The sequence below is a fragment of the Diadema antillarum genome, unplaced genomic scaffold (genome assembly GCF_040938485.1).
Source record: "Diadema antillarum isolate AM-2024a unplaced genomic scaffold, OU_Dant_1.0 seq00000204_RagTag, whole genome shotgun sequence".
Classification (NCBI taxonomy): domain Eukaryota; kingdom Metazoa; phylum Echinodermata; class Echinoidea; order Diadematoida; family Diadematidae; genus Diadema; species Diadema antillarum.
In genome coordinates this window covers 1061624-1086145 of record NW_027271263.1, presented here as the reverse complement: position 1 = coordinate 1086145, position 24522 = coordinate 1061624, and the positions used below count along the sequence as shown (strand labels likewise).

The window sequence follows — 24522 nt, the reverse complement described above, 5'->3', positions numbered from 1 at the left end:
TGAAGTTGACACAATCAATGATGAAATCAGACAACAACCTATAGTGTATGTGTTATAGATTTCAGAGAAACTACTTCCTAAGTCAGAGTTTAAGTTGTGACTCAATTTTCTGGTAATTCCGTTACCATCAAACATAGACCTCCTTTGCAACCAACCAAGTGAGAACATTTAACAAATTTGTATTTGGGGTGATAGTGTGCGTACCTCTGCATCTTTTGAATGTATCAAGAGAAGGCTAATTCGTCTGTTGAGAATGAGAAGGGCTTTAAGTCTTCTCGAACACTATGGGTATTGTGGTCACTTAACGCCCTTATCATTCTCAACCGACGAAGTAATCAATCTAGTGTACAGGGGGAAAGAATATGAGCCAAAATTCTCTGATTTGTAATTACGTTACCGCGGAATTGCCCTGTATTAACCTCTTAATAACTTTAATGTTAGCCAGTTTAGTATATAAGGGCAATTCCGCGGAAACGGAATTACAAATCAGAGAATTTTGGCTCATATTCTTTCACCCTGTGCACTGGGTTGATTACTTTGAATTCTCTTGATACATTTAAAAGATGCAGAGGTACTCACATTATCACCCCAAATAAAAATTTGTTAAATGTTCTCACTTGGTTGGTTACAAAGGAGGTCTATGTGCGATGGTAACGGAATTACCAGAAATTGAGTCACAACTTCAACTCTGACTTTGAGAGTTGTTTCTCTGAAATCTATAACACATACACTATAGGTTGTTGTCTGATTTCATCTTTGATTGTGTCAACTTCAATTCAGTTGGATTGTTTTTCAAATATTTCATTATTTCCTGTCTCTGTCTTTCTTCTTTGACTTTGTCCATTTTCTCATCTTGAGTGTTGCCATACTCACAAGAAGTGTGCATCTTCTCTTTTACAGTAAGTGGTATACATTTTGACTGCCTGAAAGCAAATGTTAAATACACTGTAATGCCACTTGTATTAAAGGAAACTGGATTGTACAGCAAATGGTAACATGAAGAGTAAAGGTAGAAGCAGAAGCCCATTGACTTTGATATTTAAAATCTTCTTAGGACAGAAAATTATAGGCCTAAATGTTACATTTTAGAGCTGTATCACAATTACTGACTGGGTAAATGTTCATCACAAATAGTGTTTTTGTCTTTATTCCTTTTAAAAAGAAAGGATTAAATAACAAATTTCAAAGGGTAGCAGATGCTCTGTATCAAATGGGCATGAAAATCAAAATACATGTCACTGTGGAGGAAAGATCTAAGAAACAGATGAAAGAAGGTCATAGCCATGCACTTACAATGTGCCATTAAAGATAAAGGACTTGAGGATGAAAACAGGACATGTTCAATAAAAGGTCAGACTATCAACTTGGTGATATTGATAAAGCTTTAGCATACAGAAAGATCAAAGGTGTCACATTCAGTGGGCATCCCATGTCAAATAATGACTTCTATCACATTGGGTATGATCCTTCTCTTAAATTCTTGATCTTTCCTTACAAAAAATATCCTGTTAATTTCTCTCTGTCAGTAGCAATGCTCTCTGTTCCTTTTTAAGAAATTTTACGTCCTTCCTCTTCTTTCTAACCTTTGTTCAATTTATGCTGCATCACACCCATTCAATAGTCCCTCATCACTATACTTAGATTTTGTATGAAACCATGAGACTTTTTAGCATGAAAATATACATTGATATCTCAGAATTCAGTATGGTTTTTAACATTTGAGAATGAGTATCTTTAAAGTTATCAGTTAGCACAGTCTCCATGTAGTTCTTGTACATGAGAAAAGGTGAAAGAAGGGAGGAGATTTTCAGCACAAGTAGTCTTGTCAAGCGTGTACCCTGATGTCAGGACTCGCTGTCAGAGGCATCCAGCTATGCTGAGTCATGTCAGTGTATCATACCATGTATATTTCAAATTTCACTCCTTTACTGCCAATCACTAACACTGTTAAGCTCAAGGATAATGCCCTGAAGCTATTTCACGAACAGTTCACATACATATTGGAATGAAAGTAGGTTATGTCATTCTCTTCCATATTAGATGTGCGTGTAATTCTGTTACCATGTAATTCCGTTACCACAATTACAGAAGAACTAAAGGAGATATTTCACAAAATGTTTTGTGAGTTTTCAGGGAGTCACATGTAGAGAAAAAATTTATAAGGGGAGAAAAAAATCAATGAGTAGTTTGTTCAGGAGAAAACTTTTTTCAATTTCATGGTAACGGAATTACCTCAATTTGGCAGTAGATTTTTGAAAATTTCTCAAAAAAAATATCATAATGAGCGTGACTGAATGCTTCATTAGATGTGATTGTTGAAGCATCATTAGGAAGAAAAATGTGAAAGTATGGATAAAGTAGAGAGATATTTAAGTTGTTTCATTTTAAATTTTCATTTGATATTGTAAAATTTTAGATAAATACAATAAATAGTCTTCCAACTTTAAAAGTGTGTACAACAAAAATGAGGAAAGTTATTGGAAAAGGGTATTTTGTTTCTGTAAATACAACAATCTGTCTGTACAAGAAACTTAAATTTCTGAGCATTTACTTAACTTTGAATTTTACTGTTTTTGCCCTTTCCATACGGAATTGCCCATAATCATAGAAACTAATGAGTGCAAGTGTGTTCATAGCATCATTCTGATTTGACCTAAGGTGTGTTGTCTGCTTCAAGCGTTGGGGAAAACATATCAGGTAGACAACAAATCAAATCAAGTTTAGAAATACAAAAAGTTTTCTGCACAAAATGTTGTCATTGTGCCAAAAAGCAGGCAGGATGCAGCCCTAGGGGCCTGGTGACTAGCTTTCAATTTCTTACACACATCATTCCAAGATAGATGGCACTGGGTCAACAGAAGGAAGAGACTTGTATCCTACAATATTCAACAATGGTCATCACCAAGTTCAAATACCTGTCAGCTAGTCAGCTACATTGTACCTACAGTAGTTCTCCTAACAGGGAGTCATATGAACAAACTGGCTTACATCTTGTATTATATTGTATCTCTGCATTTTGAAAATAGAAGGGAGAAATACAATATGTAGAAAAGAAATGTAGAAACAGTATTTACGTCTTTTTGACAGTCTTTTTGTCATGCTTGTATTTTAACCTGTCTGATACTGAATTCTGACTTTTTAATACATAGGTCACCAGGTTCCTGTATGGAACAGGTTAAACTTTCAGCAATCTCAGCCATGCCTTGATCTCAAAGGAGATCATTCAAACAATCAAAAACAAGAAATGGAACAGTTTCATGTAATCTGAAAAATTGGTTGTAACATGTTGCCAAATTTTAGGGGACAAAGACTTTCACTCAGATTGTCCTCAAATGAAGAGCAATTAATCATACTTAATAGTAAGTAGAGTATGTAGAACAGAACTTTGGCATTGGCAGAGGAAAAGGCAGTGTGTGAATTTGGCAAGTTGAAACAAAGCTCACATTGGTAATAATGGTAATCATCATTGGTTTGGTTGTTTTTTTCTAAATGAAGACAAAACCTTGCCATATACTTAAATAGCTAGCTACACAATTCTATGTACCTCTCAAACATTATTTGTGTTATTCTACATGCCTTCTGTTACCTTGTGATGTACAATGACATGAAAAGCATACCATGTTTAACAAAAAATGACCAAAAAAAGTGAACAGAATGATGATAATAAAAAAAAAAGTTAATGTGGAGGTCACATGAGTTGAGTTTAACATTCACATCTTGACTACAGCCCCCTACTACTTCAATAAACCATGACTACATCACTTTTACTCCCTACCTCAAAGAACCAACCTAATACTTCCCTCCTACACAAAGTGAGAACAAGTCTCCTCAATCATCTTATTTGCTTTGCTATTTGTGCTCGCTGTAAGTGATACCACTGTATCAAACTGATTTCCTGCCCTTCGTCTTGGTGGGAAGTGGTGAATATATCTCCCATGATGAGGAATGACTGGTGTTTTAATGACATCCGCTGCAGAAAGGGAAAGAGGGAGGGTGTGTTGGAAAGATGAAGAATGGATATGAAGAAAGGAGCTCAGGTGGAATGAAAGTATGTTGAAGGTGTTCACCCACAGGTCTACATGATACCATAATGTAATAATGATAATAATGATGATGATGATGATGATGATGATGATGAAGATAATAACAATAACAAAAATGATAATGATAATAATAACGATAATAACTAGAGAAGCACTCTGAGAGCGCAGACCTCCGCCAAGCATGCAGCGTATTTCCACCACTGATCTTGTTCTTCCATAGAGATGTCAGTGATTTCCACCCATACGTACAAAGTCGCCCGATTTCCCAATATAGCTTTTGTTACGTCATAAACCCTCAGCTGCACAGCGTGCCTTGCCCCAGCAGAAACTAGAGCATGCATTTTAGTGCGCGCATACAAACCTCAAATACGCGCAGCCTGAACTCCCAAGTTCATTGACCCTACCTGCCAAAATATCAAAAATCCTTCATAAATTCCCCCAAAATTCTCGGATCACTACCAAATTTGATAATTTGTTACTTGTATCATTCTTAACCTTTTCTGCAAGTTTCATCTAAATCCATCAACTACTTTTTGAGTTATTTTGCACATGGACAAACTAACTAACTAACGAACAAACAAACAAACAAACCAACGGTAACGAAAACATAACCTCCTCCCTTGGCGGAGGTAGTAATAATGATAATAATAGTAATAATAATAATAATAACGATAATGACAGTAATAATAATAACAATAACAAAATTTAATAATAAAAATAATAATAGTAATGATGATAATAATAATAAGGTTTTCTTTATCCAGAGTAGCCTCTTCAGTGTTGCCACTGCTCTACCAGAGTCCCTGCCATTATTATTACCCTAGTAGCGTTGCCAGGTACCCATTTATACACCTGGGTCAAGAGACACCTGTCATACAATATAGTGGATAAAAACATCTTGTCCAAGGACGTTGAGCACCGGACAAGAATCATATTCGAGTCTTCCAAATGGGAGTCAGGAGTCCTATCCACTACTATGTACAAGCCGTATACCTACTATGTATGATATTCTTTTCTTCCCCCTATTTGTGAGATTCAGTACAGGTAAAACTTCTTGCTCTCTGTCAATTACTTGAATGCATCTTTTTTCTAAAAGGTGCATTTAATAGAAAATCCTCTCAAAGACAGTATACTGTATCTCACTCATGAGTAGAATGACACTATGATGTAACATTCATGGATCAAACTTGGCAATGCATGATAATCATACAGTTGTAAATCATAACTAGACAGCTCCACTCCTTGGTTTTTGATGTTTAAACTTTAAAACAACGCATCTAAATTTGACAAAATACTGGGTTTTTTTGTCATTGTTGCTGTACATCTACCTTTTACATCATTTTTCTTCCAAATTTATCTTCTTTCATGACTGTGCGACAAGAAGCCTTTGTGCATGACCTAAAAATTTCTAGATCTACCCCCAAACAGCTGTAGTTTAACCCGTTCCATACTGAATTCTGAAATGCCCATAGACTTAATACGCAGGACACCAGGTTCCCATGCGGAACCGGTTACACGTAATACACAGGCGATCAGACTCCCGTGTAGACCTGGTTAAGCCAGCCATCTACATCTAGTTGATAATACAAAGTATCTTCAGATTTTTTTTTTTTAATAGTTGAAACACGATAAAATTGCAAGAGCTCATGTTTCTTGGACGTTAAACTTCCAAAAGTCCTACACGAAATCCCTACTTGTAAAATAAGTGAACTCTTTCCCTCTCCAACTATAAACTGAACTGAATCTCACCAAGTACTTTAACATTAACCTTTGACCCAACATATGACTACATCTTAACCTTTCAGTAACTTGTGTGGCAGTGCTACATGTATGCCTTTCATAGTCAATTTAGTTGCAAAGTTAGATACATGTAACTGTAGTATGTTTGGATGGATGAATAAAGAGGCTGAATCGTATTTTCTACACTTCTAGCACTGACATGACAGAGATTTTAAATCAAGTATTTATGATATCGTATAGTTCACCATCTTTTCTAAGTACCAAGTCAGAAATTGCAATCGAAGCAGGATAATATGCAGTTTGTTAAATGTAGGATTTATTTCAAACACTTCACAACAACAACAATAAAAAATATCTTACCACATTCTATTTGTTTTTTCTTGTGTACTGTGATAAATTGCTGAAATTATAGTCATGTAACACAAGCCTGAACTCTGAGTTTAGCTTTAAAATGAAATGGAACAGGCAAATCTATGATTGCTGTTCTTCACTACATATCAAAGATACAATTTGAAAAAAAAAGCAAGTATACAAAACAGCTCAAAAAGCCTTTATTTTGCACTGTCATTTGTGATGTCAGAGAGAGAGAGAGAGAAAAAAAAAGTCATCAGCCCATATCATGCCTATCATGTTATCCTGAAATGTGAGATTCCTGCTACCTTAGGCCAAGTACAGTAATCGGAAATCCAACACAATCTTGTAATGACACCCTAGCCCAAGGCTGCCAGGCACTCACGTCATCGTCCATCTCTTGTAAATATGGACAAACAAGGGCAACATGATGATAACCAGTTTTTTCAATGAAAATGATCTTTTCATCTTTTTTTTTTTGTATCGTGAGCCAAAACAAATGACAGGCATTTTGGTTGAAGGGAGCCATACTCGAAGACAAAAAATGATGTCAATCTCTAAGTTGACAAGTACAGTTACAGTGTATGTAAAAGGATGGAATCCATTGCACAGGGAAATGATGATGAAATAAGGAGTGTCTTCTGGCAATACACAATCACTCAATGCACCATCACATACTATCTTTGCTCAGATTTATTTATTCCTTAAAGAAAGGACGTACCATTCATTAGCTGCATTCACAGTTCTTGCTACAAACACCTGACTTAACTCTTTCGCGACCACATTACGCATACCCTACCGCCAGGACCACTATAAATTTGTGCCGCAGCGTGCTCAATACATCTTCTCACAAGCCACAAATGAGAAAACTTCTTGTATAAAAGATGTTCTCTGTTAATCATATTTCCATGCCATCAGCTTTATATTACTCTGGAGATGACAGTAAAATAAATATCTAGCCTAGAAAATTAGAATTGACAATAGCTAAACTTGAGATACTGCAGTTCTCCCATAGACTCACATGTAATTATATTACACTCGCAAAACACAGCGAGTTGGGGCTTGCGATGAATTTGAGTGGAAGGAGAGGGTTTTTTTATCAAATGAGAAATTTTCTTGTATAAAAGATGTTTTCTGATAATCATATTTTCACGCAATCAGCTTTATTTTACTCTGGAGACGATAGAAAAATAAATATTCAGTCTAGAATATCAGAATTGATACAACCTAACCTTTCGATACTGCAGCGCTACCATAGACTTTATACAATCAATACATGCAAGTTACCTGTAATACACTAAATATTTCGCGATATTTTCAGTTTTGCAAATTTAGCGAGACGTGCACACATATGTTCTGCATTCCGTGTGCACTGTACTTTATGATCCCGAATTTAACCACTCACGAAATTGTCATGAAGTCAGACTCGCAAAATACACTATACATATGATGCATTTAAGAGAGCTTTATTGAAAGTTTTCTCAAGAATTTTCAATGGTCCCCCAATCGTATTTGGTATCTACATACTGTACATAAAGTGGATGTAGCGAACTCGCAAATGGCGAACTTTCACTGCACAAGCATACAGAGTTTTTATTCACGATCAAAGACAGGCGTGTATTTCAGTGAGTTAACTCGCTGTTGGGCTGGGACATGACGTGGAGCCCGGCGAGTTAACTTGCCCTTGGTCACAAAAGGGTTAATTGGTTCAACATGCAATCACGTGTAACAAACACATGCTTGAATTTTTATATCTACTCAGGAAGTGGAGACAAATTAGTTGATACATCAAAAACTTCACCCTGATACAAAGTATCATTATCAGTATTGATATCTGTATCTTACGTACATTTGGCCCTGAAAGAAATCAGATCACGTGAATGATGGAAGGTGTACAGTTAAGAGTTCTGGAACACTAAGACCTTTCTACGCGTGACACTTCTTCTTTTCCACCACAGTCCCTTCAAGGACTACCTTTATTTCTACCTTTTCTCCTCCAAGATCCTCTCTTCTCACCCATCCTGTTCTGCCTTTTCTCTTCCTAATATACAGATTTTGTCTTTGAATTATGCCATGTCTATTTGTATTAATATGATATCTTTCTTGGAAACTACTTGGTAATGTCTTAACCCATCGCAATCATGTGGGTATGGGAACCGGTAATACAACACTTAACACTGGCACTGATCCGAGGGTCCTAGACCCAGTAAATTCACTGTCGGACCAGTAATTTTCAGGAATTGCTAAATTTACTGGTCCGACATGACAGGGATAATAACAAAAATAATATTATCAGGGCCAGTTGAAAAAAGTACATGACCAGTAAATGTTAGGTTAGGACCAGTAGAAAATATGGGTTAGTGTGCAGCCCTGTGTAATACATAGTACAGGTCACATAGGGATAGAAAAAAAAAATGCCACAAATTTCAAGTGACAACTATACTTGGGTTTGACTGTAGATGTACAAGTAGATAGTAAAATGGAAAAAAGGGCATCATAACAGCTGCACATGTGAGATAAATACATGATGTCTATCATTCCAAAGATTCATTAATCTGAAAGTTGAAAAAATAGTTTTTTATTGCATCTATAGGTCCATAAATTAAAAGAAAAATGAAAGAAGGTTCATTTATAAAAAAAAAAAATGTTAAGGTGGTGCATTCCAACTTCAGGATTTTGAACCTTATTTCATTTTCGGATTTTAACAAATACTTGAAATAATGACCTTTTTTCATCTTTAGATCAAGAACTTTCAGAATAAGATATTCCATGTTCTCCACTGCTTACTGACTTTGATTTCCTTTCATGATACTTCTTTCTGAATTTCATAGCTTAATCCCTTTTCTCTCTTTATATGATGTCCCAACCTTAAGTTCTCCATCCCTCTCTCCTCCCTCCTATCTGGTTCATCTTTCTCCTACCAGCGACTTCTGAACCCTTCACCAAATTCTCACTCTTTTCTTCCTTACAACTGTCCCTGTCTCATATTCTCCCGTCTCCATTAATGCAACTTCAACTTCCAGCTCACCACTGTCTCTGGATTGTCATTATATGCCAAGCATGACACTCTCGTTTCCCTTTCAATCAATTCCCTTCTTTCTAGGGTCATCTTTTGTCAAATAACACATGGTGGTACTGCAAACCACTCTTCTTCGGTTACAGGACTGTGCAAGCTTTCATACAGCTGCACAACATGCTCTACCATATTTTTTGGGGGGGAGGGATATGACAATCAGAAACATTCTTTTTTGCTTTCATATAGGTATGGAAGATTTGCATGCCACATGTTCCTCAAATAGAAAAAAGAGAAGATTTTGTTAAACCCATTGAGAGCAGACAAGCGCTACAAAAAGCCACATTCTGTATTTTCAATGAGTGGTCATCATACACAGGCCTGACAGTACACAAACCTGGCTGAATGGAAAACAGGCACCATCCAGAAAAGGGCACCTGACACACACTCACACGTGCAGAACACATGCTTGAACAGTACGTATGTACTCAGAAAGAAAAGATAGTAGCTCATATCTTCATCAAAACTTTTCCCTCATTCAGGCTATATCAGTACTGCCCTACATTTGGCCTTGGGAGAAATCAGTTTGTGGGTATGTGATGGGAAGTAGCCAATCAGAGGATGAGCTTTATCTTAGTCTTTACACGCGATCACACACACACACACACACACACACATACACTAAAACACAATATAAGAAGGCTCTGAGCAGGAAAAGTACTCTTACCTCCTAAAAGTTTGTGATACACATATTCCATGTTTGTTTGTTTGTTTGCTTTTTATCACATCTTTTTGCTGCTTTCCCTCAAATAATTTTCTGGTTTTTCACTGACAAAATAAAGACAATTTCAAAGAGAAGTCATGAAGATTCTTGCATGTTAGTTCCACACCAGCCGAAATAGCACGGCTGCTTCAATGTTAACATGGAGATACAATTGTACATTGTACATGTAAAACAATTTATTCGCAGAATTAAAACTTGGCAGGTCTGCATGTAACTTACTTTATATCTAGCACAATATCACATTTTGACCTTAATAGCTGTTTAGAGTTCTATTCACCACTAATTGAATTGAATTGGTTGGGAGCATGAGGATTGATAATATTGCAGCTTCAAACTGTTAAACTCCAGAGATTTAAATCCTAAAAATAGATGGTTGTGAAGTAACATATTGGTACCAAAAAATAAATAAATAAATAAAAGTGATGCACTCTATTTCTGGACTATAAAGTATGATAATTAGTAACATTTTGTGACATTTTACAATCATGTGGGTATGTGAAACATTTGTGTAGCATGTGAAATGCAGTAAAAAATTACTTGGGGATAAAATGCCACTAACTTTAATAGAGTAACCACTAAACACAGGTTTGACTGTACATGTACCTGACAAAATGGAAGAATATCACAGACATGGCAATTACTAGCATTCTATCGCCTTTATGCATTCACATGGGTAAAAAGACTTGCATGCCACATACAATAATACAGACACTATGATGTCTGTGCGGGGGGGGGGGGGGGGGGGGGATAATTTCCTCCAATCTTGTTCAAAATGGCCACCTGCCTATAAAAGCCACATTTTGTGATTCCACTGAGGGGTCACTATACACAGGTTTGACTGTACATAAACCTGGCTGTATTGAAAACAGGACAAGACAAGAGACCCGGGGGTCACACGCTCCCCTCAGTACCACAAGTTCACCTTCCATGCATTCTTGCAGAATCTTACCTGAGAACATTGGAAACTTATGGTGGGGGTAGCTTTGAGAATGGGGGCATGGTGTCCATTTACATATTCCATCACACTGGTAAAAATACCTGTCAAGTGCACTGTACTTTATAGAATGTTGGATTATGCAGCTTGTGGAAAAAAAGACTTAGCCCTATCACGTTTGATTAGAACTAGAAAAAAATATTATTGAATGTTCATTAGTTTAGGAGGTTTAGACCCCCTGGGGCACCAAGGAAAGCATGGTGCCCATTCAAACACTTTGAGATCTTATCCCCATGGGAATGCTACTTGCCAAGTTTGGTGAAAATCCATTATGTTGTTTTCAGCAAGAAGATGAAAATTTAGGCCCACATTTGCACCCCCCTCATCCCATTCTGTTTCCTTGGGTCCCAAGGGGGTGGGGGGGGGGGGGGTAAAGGGCACCCCTGATTCTCCCATGAACAAACTCGGAACAACAGCCATCAATATAACTGACTCATTGTATTAACTTAGCTCAATCACTCTGGTTCTACAGAAAATCTGTAAAGATTCCTTACAGGAGGGAGGGGGGTGGGAGCCCTTAGGGGCCCCCCAGGTTGGGCATGGTGCCCATTTGATGGAATTTAGAGTCTATCCTTCTAGGGATGGTACCTGCCAAGTTTGGTGAAAATTTGTGATAGGGTTTTCAAGAAAAAGATTAAAAATTACAATTTCGCTCCAAATTTAGGCCCCTGGGGCCCCCAGGTGGGGTATGGTGCCCATTTGATGGGAATGAGATTCTTTCTCCCTAGGGATGCCAACTGCCAACTTTGGTGAAAATTCATAATGGCATTTTCAAGAAAAAAGATGAAAATGTACAATTTGGGTCCCATTTGGACCCCTCCAAACCCCCCTCCCCTGGGTCCCGAGGAGGGCACCCCTGATTCCGCCATGAACAAACTTGAAACTACAGTCATCAATGTACTAATTCATAGTCTTATCTAGCTCTATCACTTCTGGTTTTCTGATTTTTAAGATCCTTAATTTTTTTTTTTTTTTTTTTTGGGGGGGGGGGGGGTTGGGCCCCTCTGGGGGCCCCCCAGGTGGGGTATGGTGCCCACTTGAACAAATTGAAATTCTATCCCCCTAGAGATGCTACCTGCCAAGTTTGGTGAAAATCGGTCAAGGGGTTCTCAAGAAGAAGACGACAACGTAAAAAATTTACGCACGACGGACGACGCACGACGCACGACGGATGCCAGACGAAGAGCGATTGCAATAGCTCACTGCTGAGCTAAAAATGGCACCTGATACTCACGAGAGGTTTGTATGCATACCTGACCTACTACTAGGTACTCAGGATGTAGAGATAGATTAGTTCATATCTAGATCCAGACTTTTCACTCATTTAAACTGCATCAGTATCAGTATCAGTGCTCTATGGCCTTGAGAGACATCAGGCTATACACATTATCAAGCAGCCAATCTGAGGCTTGAACTTTATATCACATTCTGTAGATACACAGTTTTTATTTAACTCTTGCACAGCTATCCAATAGCTGATATCATTAGCTGACAAACAGAAGTTCTTTATTGCAATTTGGGGGTTTTGAATTTTGGTATCAAGTTGTGGAAAAAAACACAACAATAATACAGACATTGTGTGTGTTTGTGTGTGTGTGTGTGTGGGGGGGGGGGGATAATTTTATCAATCTTGTTTAACCCTAACCAGGCCGGGCTTTTTTGGGTGTTCTGTGGCCGGGGAGGGGTTGATTCAACCCCCCCCCCCCCTGAGATCTCGGCCGTCGATCGCGCAATCGCCATGAAATTTGGCACGTGCATTACTTGTGGCGTAATCTACCAAGCTATACAAAAAGAAATGGAAATTTTCGTCATAATAATTAATTATGCTAATATATGCATAAAATCATACATTTTGCTCTAAATCAGAAATTAAAGCTCCTAGAATCCTAATTTTTGGTGAAAACATTCTTTGTAGCATTCCTAACAATGTAACTGAAAAAAAAATGTGGTATCAAAATCAATTTCTAATGTATTTTATTGTTTTATGAATTTCTTATGTATTTCTCTGTTTTTTCGACCTCTTGTTTTATCATTTTTTTCCCGCAAAATTTATGACAGAACCTATTTCAAGCATAATTATGCTACAATTAATTAGTTTCAGCCTATGAAAGTGAAAATAATCATATCTTTATGAATAAGAAGAGAAAACTCCATTTGCACACACTTTATACACAAAATCACGTTTTTGAGCCATTTTCGGTCTGACAGGCATGTATAAAACGTTATGCAGCGTCGTAACGGTATGCGCGATTTTCGCGAAAATAGTGTAAAAAGATGTGCGAGACTTGAAGGTAAAAAGTCAGTGAAAAAAAGTCAAAAAATTTCGCGCAGCGGAGTAGTCGCGAAAAATGTCGAGGGGGGGTTGATTCAAACCCCCCCCCCCCCCTCCCCGGCCTTTTTAGGGTTAAAATGGCCACCTGCCTATAAAAGCCACATTTTGTGATTCCACTGAGGGGTCACTTATACAGGTTTGACTGTACTCAAACCTGGCTGTATTGAAAACAGGACAAGAATGAGTACCTGATACTCACGGGAGGTTTGTATGCATACCTGACCTACTACTAGGTACAATGCATTCAGGATGTAGAGATAGATTAGTTCATATCTAGATCCAGACTTTTCACTCATTTAAACTGCATCAGTATCAATATCAGTGCTCTACATTTGGCTTTGAGAGACAACAGGCTGTACACGTGACAAGTAGCCAATCTGAGGCTTGAACTCTATATCACATTCTGTAGATACACAGTTTTTATTTAACTCTTGCACAGCTATCCAATACATCATGTAGCTGATATCATTAGCTGACAAACAGAAGGCCATTATTGCAATTTGGGGGTTTTGCATTATTGGTATCACGTTGTAGACCTTGATTTCCTCTACATTATGGCATCATTCTCAATCAATTCCTTTTCAGTGAAATGTTGAAAATCAAAACCACGAGGATGCTACAAGTTGAACGCTGTATTTTACCAGATATTTGGAGCAATGCCTATATACTCACCTTTGATTAAATCAACTTTTTACTTCATGAAAATTGGTTGTTTCACTTTAATTTATGCTCATAAAGATCATACCTGTAGTGCCCTTCTGGTTCTCAGCTGACAATATTGTGATATCACCGATACAGTTGTAGGAAATATCAAAATATTACATTGCTTTATATGTAGCCTAGATGGGGAATTTGGAGTTACAACGTACAAATTGTACATTGAATAGGCTCTAATACTGCTCATATGCACATCGAGCATACAAAACATGCAGTTTTACTGAACCACTAAAATGTGTTATCTGAATAATAATAATACACATTATAATTCCATGACCACAACTAACAAAGAAAAATAAAGAAAGGAGACCCTGAATTATCAATAAGATGTGTTGGACAACCCACTTGTATCACAAACATCACCCTTTACACTTCTGGCACACAAAGTACACTGAATCCTAGTTTGCAGATTTGGTTGCAAAGTACAGCTGTATCATGAAATAAACCACACAAATGAATGCTGGAAGCTGTATGTTCAGCATACAAATCTTGGATGCTGTGAACGTACTATCAACCACAAAAGGATGAGTCCAGGATACATGGATCTTGCCATCCTGATATGGTGTAATAGCAGGATACATCCAGATCATTTGCAACCTGGAAATCACTATGTGGTTTATTAATCTCACATGTTTTCATTGCTGGTTTGCACACCTTTTAGTTTGTAGAGTTAATTATCACAGATAGCATGCTGATTTCTAATTGTTGCTGAAACAATGAAGACACTGAGGAGTATGTATCAGTGATATTTGGTTGTAATAGCTGGCACACTGTGCATCACAAAACCAACAAAAAGTTGCAATCCCGATTTTACGCAAGGACTCAAAAACAGGTGAATAGGGAAAACTTACTTTAAATAATCTTCAGGTTTTCACGTTTTCTGAAAGAACAATTCTTCTTCTACTTAATCTTAAAGTTTGCATTCATGTACAGGAAATTGTGTTTTTGCAGTTTTTCTAGAACAGTAGTTTTGTACAATATTGTAAATGAGGTATTTATTATTGTATGTCTTAGGGGCTCCATATCATTTCTTAAAAAGTTTACACATTCTTCACTGTCAACTCTAATAACTTAAAAAAAAAATGTGTCACGTAACTGCCTTGAAAGTCAGCATTATCTACCATGAATAGAATGTGTTTCATGAGTTTGAAATTTTTCAGCTGAATGTAATCTAATCCCTTCATTGTGATTGCTATGGAGTTTAACATCCTGACTTTTTGTCCTACCCACTGCACAGAGCACAGCTTCATGAGATAAAGCACTAGAATAGACCCTGATCTTCACAACCTTCTTTTTCATTAAAACTCCTCCAAAGTGTGTACTTTCTGTCCATTATTTAGGTTAGGAAAGTCCATATTGAGTCATGTAACATTTTAAAGCTTACAGTCTGCTTTTTCAGAATCTACCCTTCACTAAAAATTCATGTCTGGTGACTTTTTGTTGGTTTTGTGATGCACAGTCACATACTGTAAAACGAGGAATGTTTGTGTGCATTTTAATTTTGCGAATTTCGCGAGAGCCAAGATTTGTATTCATTTTTCCTATGCTGCCCAGAAAATGGCTATGATAGAAAGATTAGAGTTTCCTCTATTAATATCAGTTTTCTTTCTGTATAAAAACTGAATGTATCACAGGATTATTTACTTTTTTCCAATGTAGTGTGCACTTATTTTGCTATAAAACTCGTATGAAGATGTACATAGCGATCAGGCTGAACTTGGTAGATATTCGCATCACTAACCCCATACAGGTGCCTCTTTCGTGTAGAACAAAAGAGTTTGTGAAAGCATAAGCACATGCTCTATTCATACCTCACCCAATCGATATTTTGCATCGTTTGATGGCACATGTAATTGACCACAGAAAAGGGATACATGTACTTAGTAACTTGACTGCTTTCACACAGGTGGATTACCAACTTGTAAGTTCTCTGTCAAACTGCAAAAGAATCTCATTTGGGGGCAATTGGGGGCTATCAGAGAATAGCAGGAGGAATGGGTTAACAGCCAAACATCAACGTCATCCATTGTCGTCAATAACACACACATGAACCAAAAAAAAAAAAAAATGCTTTCAATGAATAGTAACAGCATCATATTCCATCAAATACAGACATTTTTTTTAATACCCATTACAATCATCAACACATCAAATCACTCACTGTACACAAACAAGTATAGCCATACTCACCAGGTATATGTCACAGAGATTGTGCAGCCAGAACCTGTAGAGGGCGCTTGTCACCACTGGGAGATCCACAGAGCTGAATCCCTCATGACAAGCCAACACAGTCTCTGAGAACCTGCTTAGAATCCAGCGATCCATTGGCCCAGCCATGGTTTCAATCTTGGTGTAAAAGACAGCAAATAAGAGTACAGACTTGTTTAAAGGGATCGTACAGTTTTGGTTGAGACCTAATTTCAGGTTTCTAACATTTTTGGTGAGATAATGAGAAACCTCTTATGAAATATGAAAGAGCATGTAATTCTATGAGCAATTCAACATTTATTTGATGAAAATTGGTTTTGAAATGGCTTACATATCCCAAAAAAGAGTGATTCTAATAAAGTGTAGGACCCACACTTTGTTACGATGGCTTTGTTTTACTTTGTTTTTGGATGTTTCAGTCATTCCAAACCCGATTTTCATCAAATAAACTTTAAATTCCTCGTAAAATGGTATGCTCTGTACTATATCATGAGTGTTTTCTCGGTATCTCGCAAAAAGTTAAAAGCCCAATTCTCATCTCCACCAATACTGTACCATCCCTTTCCTCTTTAGCTTTTGTGTTGTGTGTAGTCATACAGTATGATATCAATGTCACGTTGAATACACTGTTGACTGTTTACTAACTTCTGAATGCTGTCATGTACATCCAATGTTGCACACATAAACTCTAATACATATATATAGCAAAGCAAAAAGAAGATTTTGAATACAAAAGCAATTGCTGGTGGTTAAGATCCTTGTATAATTCAAAACATTGTGTAGAATGGTGTAATATACATGTATGTATCTTAACTGTGTAGTTTTTCATTAGCTATACAAGTATTTGTAGAGATATCTCTTATCTATTAAATCTCACAGTGCATGACTCAATGAAGCCTTTCAAGACAAGAAACTGACTGATATTACAAACTTAGTCCAAATTCTTAAAATAAAAAGGAAATATATCCTGCATGATTCAAATTTTACCCGGAATTCAAAGTTGCTCTTTACACATTACTTACATATTATTCCCTACTTATAATTCTTACTGCTTCTGTTATGATTTCAGGTTTTTTTTTTACATCATTCACCAATCATTTCACACCATCAGCTCACAAAGAGAGAACCAATGTACACATCAGCCGGGTTCACACGTACAAAATAGCGGGATGACGATCGCGCTCCATATCTCGAGATTTTTTGCAGCCGTTCACACGCTCCAAATTAGCGAAATAGCGATCGCGCTCGGAATATTGAGTTTTTTGCAACCGTTCACATGTAAAGAATTATCCCGCTAATTGCCGATCGAGGTAACGGCAAAGCATGCAAACTGGGGCACACAGCACCCTTCTCTTTCACTGCCTGTGCGCGCTTTTCTTTGCCCATTGTTGTTTGCGCGTCAGTGGTGTGGTTCGGGCGCTGTTGTTGTGGTGCGTCCACTGGGTGCGTCCCTTCGCACAGGCCTTGCTGTAAAACCAAGAGATTCTAATCCTGACCATTCACACGTACCAGCGCGGGGCGAATTATCCCGATAATTGAAGAACTAGCACAAGATTTCTTGGGATTAGCACTGCGATGCTTATAGCGCTAATTGTCGGGTTTTTTCTGTCCGCACGAGCAAAAAACTCAAGATACCGATAGCGATGCAAATCTCGAGATTTGTATCCCACTGATTGGTGTACGTGTGAACCCCCCTAATCTGTTTTAAAATCTCTCTATGAAGAACTCCATTGTAGTCACCATTGTTTGGTTCAGTTTGAGACTTGATAAAACTCATTCTCCTAATGATCACATATCAAATGACTGCGACAGTAATGATAATGTCAGCTACAGCAATTCTATTATCATCATTATTAACATCATTACTTTTAGAACTATTATTGCTATTGCTAGAATTTAACCTGCTGAACACTAGTTCCAAATTACTTGGGCAGGTGTTTATAGGAAATGTGTATTGTAGCAAAATCAGCTCGTCTTCATTGGGTCAAAATTATTATCATGGTCAAGACTAATAATCACATCTAGATCATCAAGTCCAAGAATCCCATATACTTCCCAGTATGGATAACATACCTCTGCGAAAGACAGAAATCGGAACTCTTCCTTGTGAAAGGCTGAAAGGGCAAACTTTGTGGCATTCCAGATTTTGTTGCAAAAATGTCGGAACTCCAGAACTCTGGCAACATTCAAGTTGATGTCTTGCCCTGATCAGCAGAGAAGAAAACAAAAATAACAAGATCACAAATAATCTCACTTTTGCAGACAAAATTAAAACAGACATGTGGCTATGAACCAAACATGGCAAATACATTTCTAAATTGATTGAGTATTATACAGTTATTACACACATGTACTATCATATACTTATATGAGACTCAAAGGAGCTTTCTGTCACTTACATGTCTACATAATTAGTACTATCGGTAGATAATTACCTCTATCTCTCAATTTCTGCTTTATATTTCTTACCCTCTTCTATTCCCCTTATACCCTACTCTTATCATCAGGCTTCCTTCCCTTCACGTTCTCCCACTCAACATACACAGTGTACATGTAAATACAAATAACTGCACATTGCTTTTGGCATGGACAAATAATCAACTATAGCTGTTACTGATATTGTGTGGACTGGGGAGAAAATATCAATTCTGTAACTGTAAGTGAGGCATCAACTCCTCTATAACAGAAACACAGAAATACAAAGAACTCAAAGAAAACCTCTGTAACCTCACTCTCTCTGGAGTAAACAAAATCCCTCTATTCTTACAAAGACAGTTTGCCATTGAAAGTTGACAGAAATCAATAGAATTTTCCTGATAGATGAATCACACTTGCTATATCAAACAAATGAGTCTATTCAATCATTTATCAACACTTATTATCATTAAAAGTAAATTACACTCACTATCAGTCTCTTTATGCTGGGTAGTTTTGACTGAGAATTTTCAAGTGTGTAAAAATAAAAATATATACAAATGGAGTGCTCTGATCAGAGTAAAGCCAAGATATACATTGGTATGGTTATTTATCACAGCGAGTGTGAAGCTGAGATACACACTACTACACCCGTAGTTATATTCTAGTGTGTATGAAACTAAGGAATAAGTTAGACATCTTCACTCAAACTGCTTTTCCTTTTGTGTTAGATACTGCATGTAAGTCCATGTACAGAGTACCTACCTAGTGAGTTGTATGAAGCAAGGGCAAATCTCAAAGCATCAGTTCCGCACTCAGGAATCCCATGAGGGAAGTCCGACCTTTGACCTTTCATGGCCACTGCCATCTCCTTGGGGTCAAGCTTCAAGTTACCATGGGTCAGTCTGGCCTGGAGTTCCTGGGGAGGAGGTTGCCAGCAAGGACAGGGCAATGTAAAAATTACTACCTAGGTCACTAGTTAAAAACACTGTGAAAATTACATGGTATCCATCCACACAGTCAGCGCTGTGGGAGATTGTTTCTGAAGAAAGATAATGAACGAGTTCAGTATCTGCGGGTCTTTTAATTAATAAGCGCTCTATGGCTTTTTGTCTGTACTGTATCAAATAACACTATATGAGCTAACAGATACACTACACTATCCCAAGAGGGCAATATTTTCTACTACATGATGATATAAAATCTGTTCAAGGCAATTATCATATTTTAGAGTTGAATAATATGATATGTTCATCCAATCTTTCTTCTTCTTTTTTTTAATTTGGTGATGCAAACAATGAGATGCAAAAGACTATCATATCATGCCCTGAAAATCACAGGGTATGTCAGTATAATGCTCCTAATTAGTACTGCTTGCTCAGGTGTGTAGTAAGTCTGCACATTCTTTTTTTTTTTTTTCTTGTCACACTGTGTAGCTAGGTACCAACAGCTGAAGAGCAGTGGCTCTACCAGGTTGATTATATCTGTACATGCACACTGGAGGCAAAGAAAAACACTTCATATTGGACACTAGCTAAGTACAGTGAGAAAACACAGGGTTCAGGCTAGGGTTTAATAGTATTTTAGTGTACAGTGCATTTACTCTGATAAAGAATACACACTAGCCAAAAAATGCTTAATGTGGATAACAATTTCGAACGTTCAAACAGCTACATGATAAGAAAACCATGTTGCAAAGTTTCAAGAAATCTTTCTTTTCTTTTCTACAATTTTCTGTATTTTTTGTGTGCATGAAAAAAAAAGTTAAAATGTACTTAATAACTCTTACAAGGGCTCCTTTACACAGCTGCTGTAGGTCTTACCCCGTTGAGGACAGACTGATTTTGCTAAAACACGCATTTCTCACAGACATCTGCCCCAGTATTCTCGGGACTCGTTTTCAATGGGTGAAAGTGACGTAACATACACACAAATAACATACAAAATGAAAATTCTGTTTAATTGACTGTGAAATGTGATCTTTGAACATTACGTCCCAATATTCTGTACATTATGAGATAAGACAGTAATTTGTCACATTATTGTACCTCAAGAGATATCCCCTGCACCACATCTAGAGGGTCAATGACATTGCCCAGAGATTTGCTCATCTTGCGCCCGTGAGCATCTCTGACCATTGAGTGTAGGTATACCTTAAAACAAAGAAAACAAACAAACAAATCAGTTAATGACATCACAATGAATATCAAATAAAGACAATCTCAAGACCAGACTACATGTAACGAGTAAAACTGTATTGCATTAACCTTCCCATGATGCATGTCAACACTGTGAAATAGGAATGTTTCTAACATTGAATACGTAACACCTGAACCCTCCCATGATGCATGCCAACATTTGTGAAATAGGAATGTATAAAACACTGAACACCTGTCTAACACCTGAACCCTATAATGATGTATACCAACACTGTGAAATAGGAATGTATCAAACACTGAACACCTGTCTAACACCTGAACCCTCCCATGATGTATACCAACACTGTGAAATAGGAATGTATAAAACACTGAACACCTGTCTAACATCTGAACCCTCCCATGATGTATACCAACACTGTGAAATAGGAATGTATAAAACACTGAACACCTGTCTAACACCTGAACCCTATCATGATGTATACCAACACTGTGAAATAGGAATGTTTCTAACACCGAACACCTGTCTACCACTTGTTACCAGTGACCCCAGAGATCAAACCACATCCATCCCATCCTCTCTCATCCACATAAATCCCCACCTTCAACACTACCTAATGAGAATAATCTGTAGGAAAGTTCACTTCTAACACTTAGATCACTCAAACATGTTTATTTATAGAGGGATTGTAACAATGAACTTAATTAAACAGACAGTGTCCATCACAAGATCTGCCTTTCCCTTCATTTATGTGTACTGACACTGACATCAAACACTACTATAGGAGATCCTATTACCACACATCAAACACTCGAACAATGTAACACCACATCAAACACCATGGTATAATCTTACAGGGTAGTGAGGTAGCTCAGTTGGCATCTGCCTTTCAATCAAATGGGGTTCAGGAGAGGATTCAAACCCAAGTGAATCTTACTGAGCAATGTTGTGTGTTTTCATGCCGTTCCCTCTAGTAAGAGGCAAAACACTTTGCCCTTGGATAGGACAATATAAAGGAGATCCCTCGTGTATTAAAGAGAGCCACAACCAATGCAATCGCATGCAAAAGATTCTGCTTCATTCATTCATCACAAAGAGCAGGGTGCATAACTCTGAGAAATGGTTCCACCTCCCCTCCAACAGCATATGCAATTGGACCCCATGGAAGGCCAGCTAATGCAGCTGAAACATCTTGTCATATGAAAATACAAAATAAACAAACAAACTGTACATCCACCACCACATCACAAATGAACCTAATAGCAAACACCATGTTACAATCAAATCCTACATCAAACATCTTCCTAGAAAAATACCAATTTCCTGCCATGTACTACATGATACCATCCCTACCCCATGCCTGCCATTTCCCTGGACCTCAGAGCTCCATTAATTTCACTCCTAACCTAACCCTTCCTCCAAGCCATTATCCAAGTTCCTACGTACCTTGCTAAAGGGCAGTTTGCCAGTCAGCTGCTGACCCATCATCACCATTCTGGCCACCCAGAAGAAGAGGATGTCATATCCTGTCTCTAGGATGCTGCATGGATAGAACCGATCCAGATCCTCAGTCTGCAGGGAGAGATAGAGAGTTTTCAGCTAGAGAGATTACACCACCAGCAAATCATGGTTGGATCTAAAAGTGTGAGCTTTTTGAAGTACACTGTGTAGTCATGACTGGTGCACTGTTTATGTGGTATGTGAGCATGGGCAATGTGTCTCTTCCAATTCCGCAAAAAAAGTTTAAGTAAAAGCTGATTACCAGCTGCAACATTAGCGTGAAATCTGTTTGAGCATACAATAATAATGCATTTGGCAAAAATATAAGACTTTATTCTGACGTAGAAATATAAGACTATAAACAGGAATGTATGAGTGGATACATAAGACGATCATCCCCTTGGTTATGATTTAATTCCACAGCTTTTGTCTGCTGTGAGACAATCTAATTAGTCAGGATCTTGAGAATCACAGCCTTTTCAATTTAACCCATTAAGGACGGACTAATGTTGCTACAACACACATTTCCCATAGACACTAACTCAAATATAAATGGGACTCCTCAACGGGTTAAAGACGATATGAAAATGCTTAAAGTCACCAATGTGAGATGGATAACAACAAATCTTACCTGTCCTGGCCAGCCATGTACAGCAAATGGAAACAAAGCTGAGGAGAACCAAGTGTCCAAGACATCTTCATCTGAATCAGTGCAAGAAGAGGATGATACATTCAGACTTTTTAGTTTATGCTTATATCACTGAATATGTCTGGGCTGGGAAACAAAGGAATATCACCTCTTCAGAAAACTGGTATGTTTCAACATGACCTTCTGTAATCTGGGCAAGAATTGTCCTGCAACATTCATGGTATGGAATGAAGGTAGGCAGTAATGGTAAAGGCATCTGATGTATGTAACATGTACACACACTTTGAGATATCATCAAGTTGAACTAAACTAGGAGATCTGTGTCTAGTATGTCTACCTCTCTACTTCAATGATGAATATTTCTAATGGCTCTAGTCTTTACTGCATTCACCAATGTCTAGCGGATGCTTGGAGATCTATTACCATCCATTAATTCCACACCAACTATTAGAAATATCTGGTTCAAATTCCTGGGAAACATCTTTACTATAAGCAATATTAGCTGTGCCTGAGATGTATACTTATACTTGTATACTGTATACATACAGTTGAACCTCTCGTATCCGGACAAGTCGGGACCGGGGCTCATCCGGATAAGGGATTTGGCCGGATACGAGAGACTCAATACTTTATACATGTACATATACATACACATGTACTGATGTAGCCCATTGTACTTGTAGTACCACATGTAGTAATGTGTACTGCAACCTTTTCATTGTTACACTCAGTAACAGACCCCAAAATAGAGGTTCGTGTTTGCAAGAATGAAATCATTTTCTTTTATAAATTCTTGGGATGATTTACCTAAATAATTATTAAGAAATGTATCAAGTAGATCTTGAAAATAAACAGTACGAGTCGACGAAACTACGCTTCAAAATTCAATCATCACGGCTCAGCAAAGTCGACTGTAGGTCACCATTGTTAGATGGTCTCCCTCTCTCTCTCTCTTTGTGTGTGTACTGTGTGTGAACAATTTTTGAGTGTTCAATATCATTCGTTGCTCAGCCAATGACTCGAAACAATGCATGTCTATCTAGTCATATCAACGGCTGTGTATGGACCTATATGTGGCAATGCGATATGAGAGGACTCGAGTGCATAATCTGTCCATGTTCTTGCTATGATTTGGGGATGTTTGGGGATGTTAAAATGTCTGAAGGTAAGCAATTTGGAAGGAAATTTGATGTAACGTATGTTAATCATGTTGGATTATCTTGGAAGTAATATGCAATTCATGTGTGTTTGTGTAGGAGTTCTCAAGGAGTTGGGAATCCCCCTTTCCTCCTGTAATTGTATTTAAAAAAAAAATCACGGCGAGATTGCGTCCGTATAATAGAGACATCCCAATAAAGGGAGGCCGGATAAGAGAGGTTCAACTGTATGTTCTACACTCCACTTTTCTCACCCTGTGTCAGTGACAACTGGTGGGATTCCACCCCAAACTTGCTGGCTGCTTTTTGCGTAGCTTCCTCCCTGGTCTGACCACTCACCCACAATGTAGTCTCTCCCTGGGAAAAGCAGACAGAGAGATATAGAGCCAGGGGATGGTGAGAGATAAAAGACATAACAGTCCACAAATATCAAATATCTTGCTCTCTTCCTATTACATCACA

The 24522-nt window shown here is 37.7% G+C and overlaps 1 protein-coding gene across 1 annotated transcript in view; it reads right to left on the bottom strand.

Moving 5' to 3' along the window:
• LOC139728883 (valine--tRNA ligase-like) overlaps positions 1 to 24522 on the bottom strand; it is a gene marked incomplete at its 3' end in the record, with an annotated part of 47820 nt that overhangs the window by 8281 nt on the left and 15017 nt on the right. The window contains exons 13-19 of the mRNA XM_071639818.1: positions 24315 to 24411; positions 22886 to 22956; positions 22201 to 22326; positions 20646 to 20750; positions 19363 to 19516; positions 18256 to 18386; positions 16165 to 16320 (exon numbers count right to left, since the gene is read on the bottom strand). Of these exons, the coding sequence (XP_071495919.1) occupies positions 16165 to 16320; positions 18256 to 18386; positions 19363 to 19516; positions 20646 to 20750; positions 22201 to 22326; positions 22886 to 22956; positions 24315 to 24411 (840 nt within the window). The remainder of the gene's footprint in view (positions 1 to 16164; positions 16321 to 18255; positions 18387 to 19362; positions 19517 to 20645; positions 20751 to 22200; positions 22327 to 22885; positions 22957 to 24314; positions 24412 to 24522) is intronic.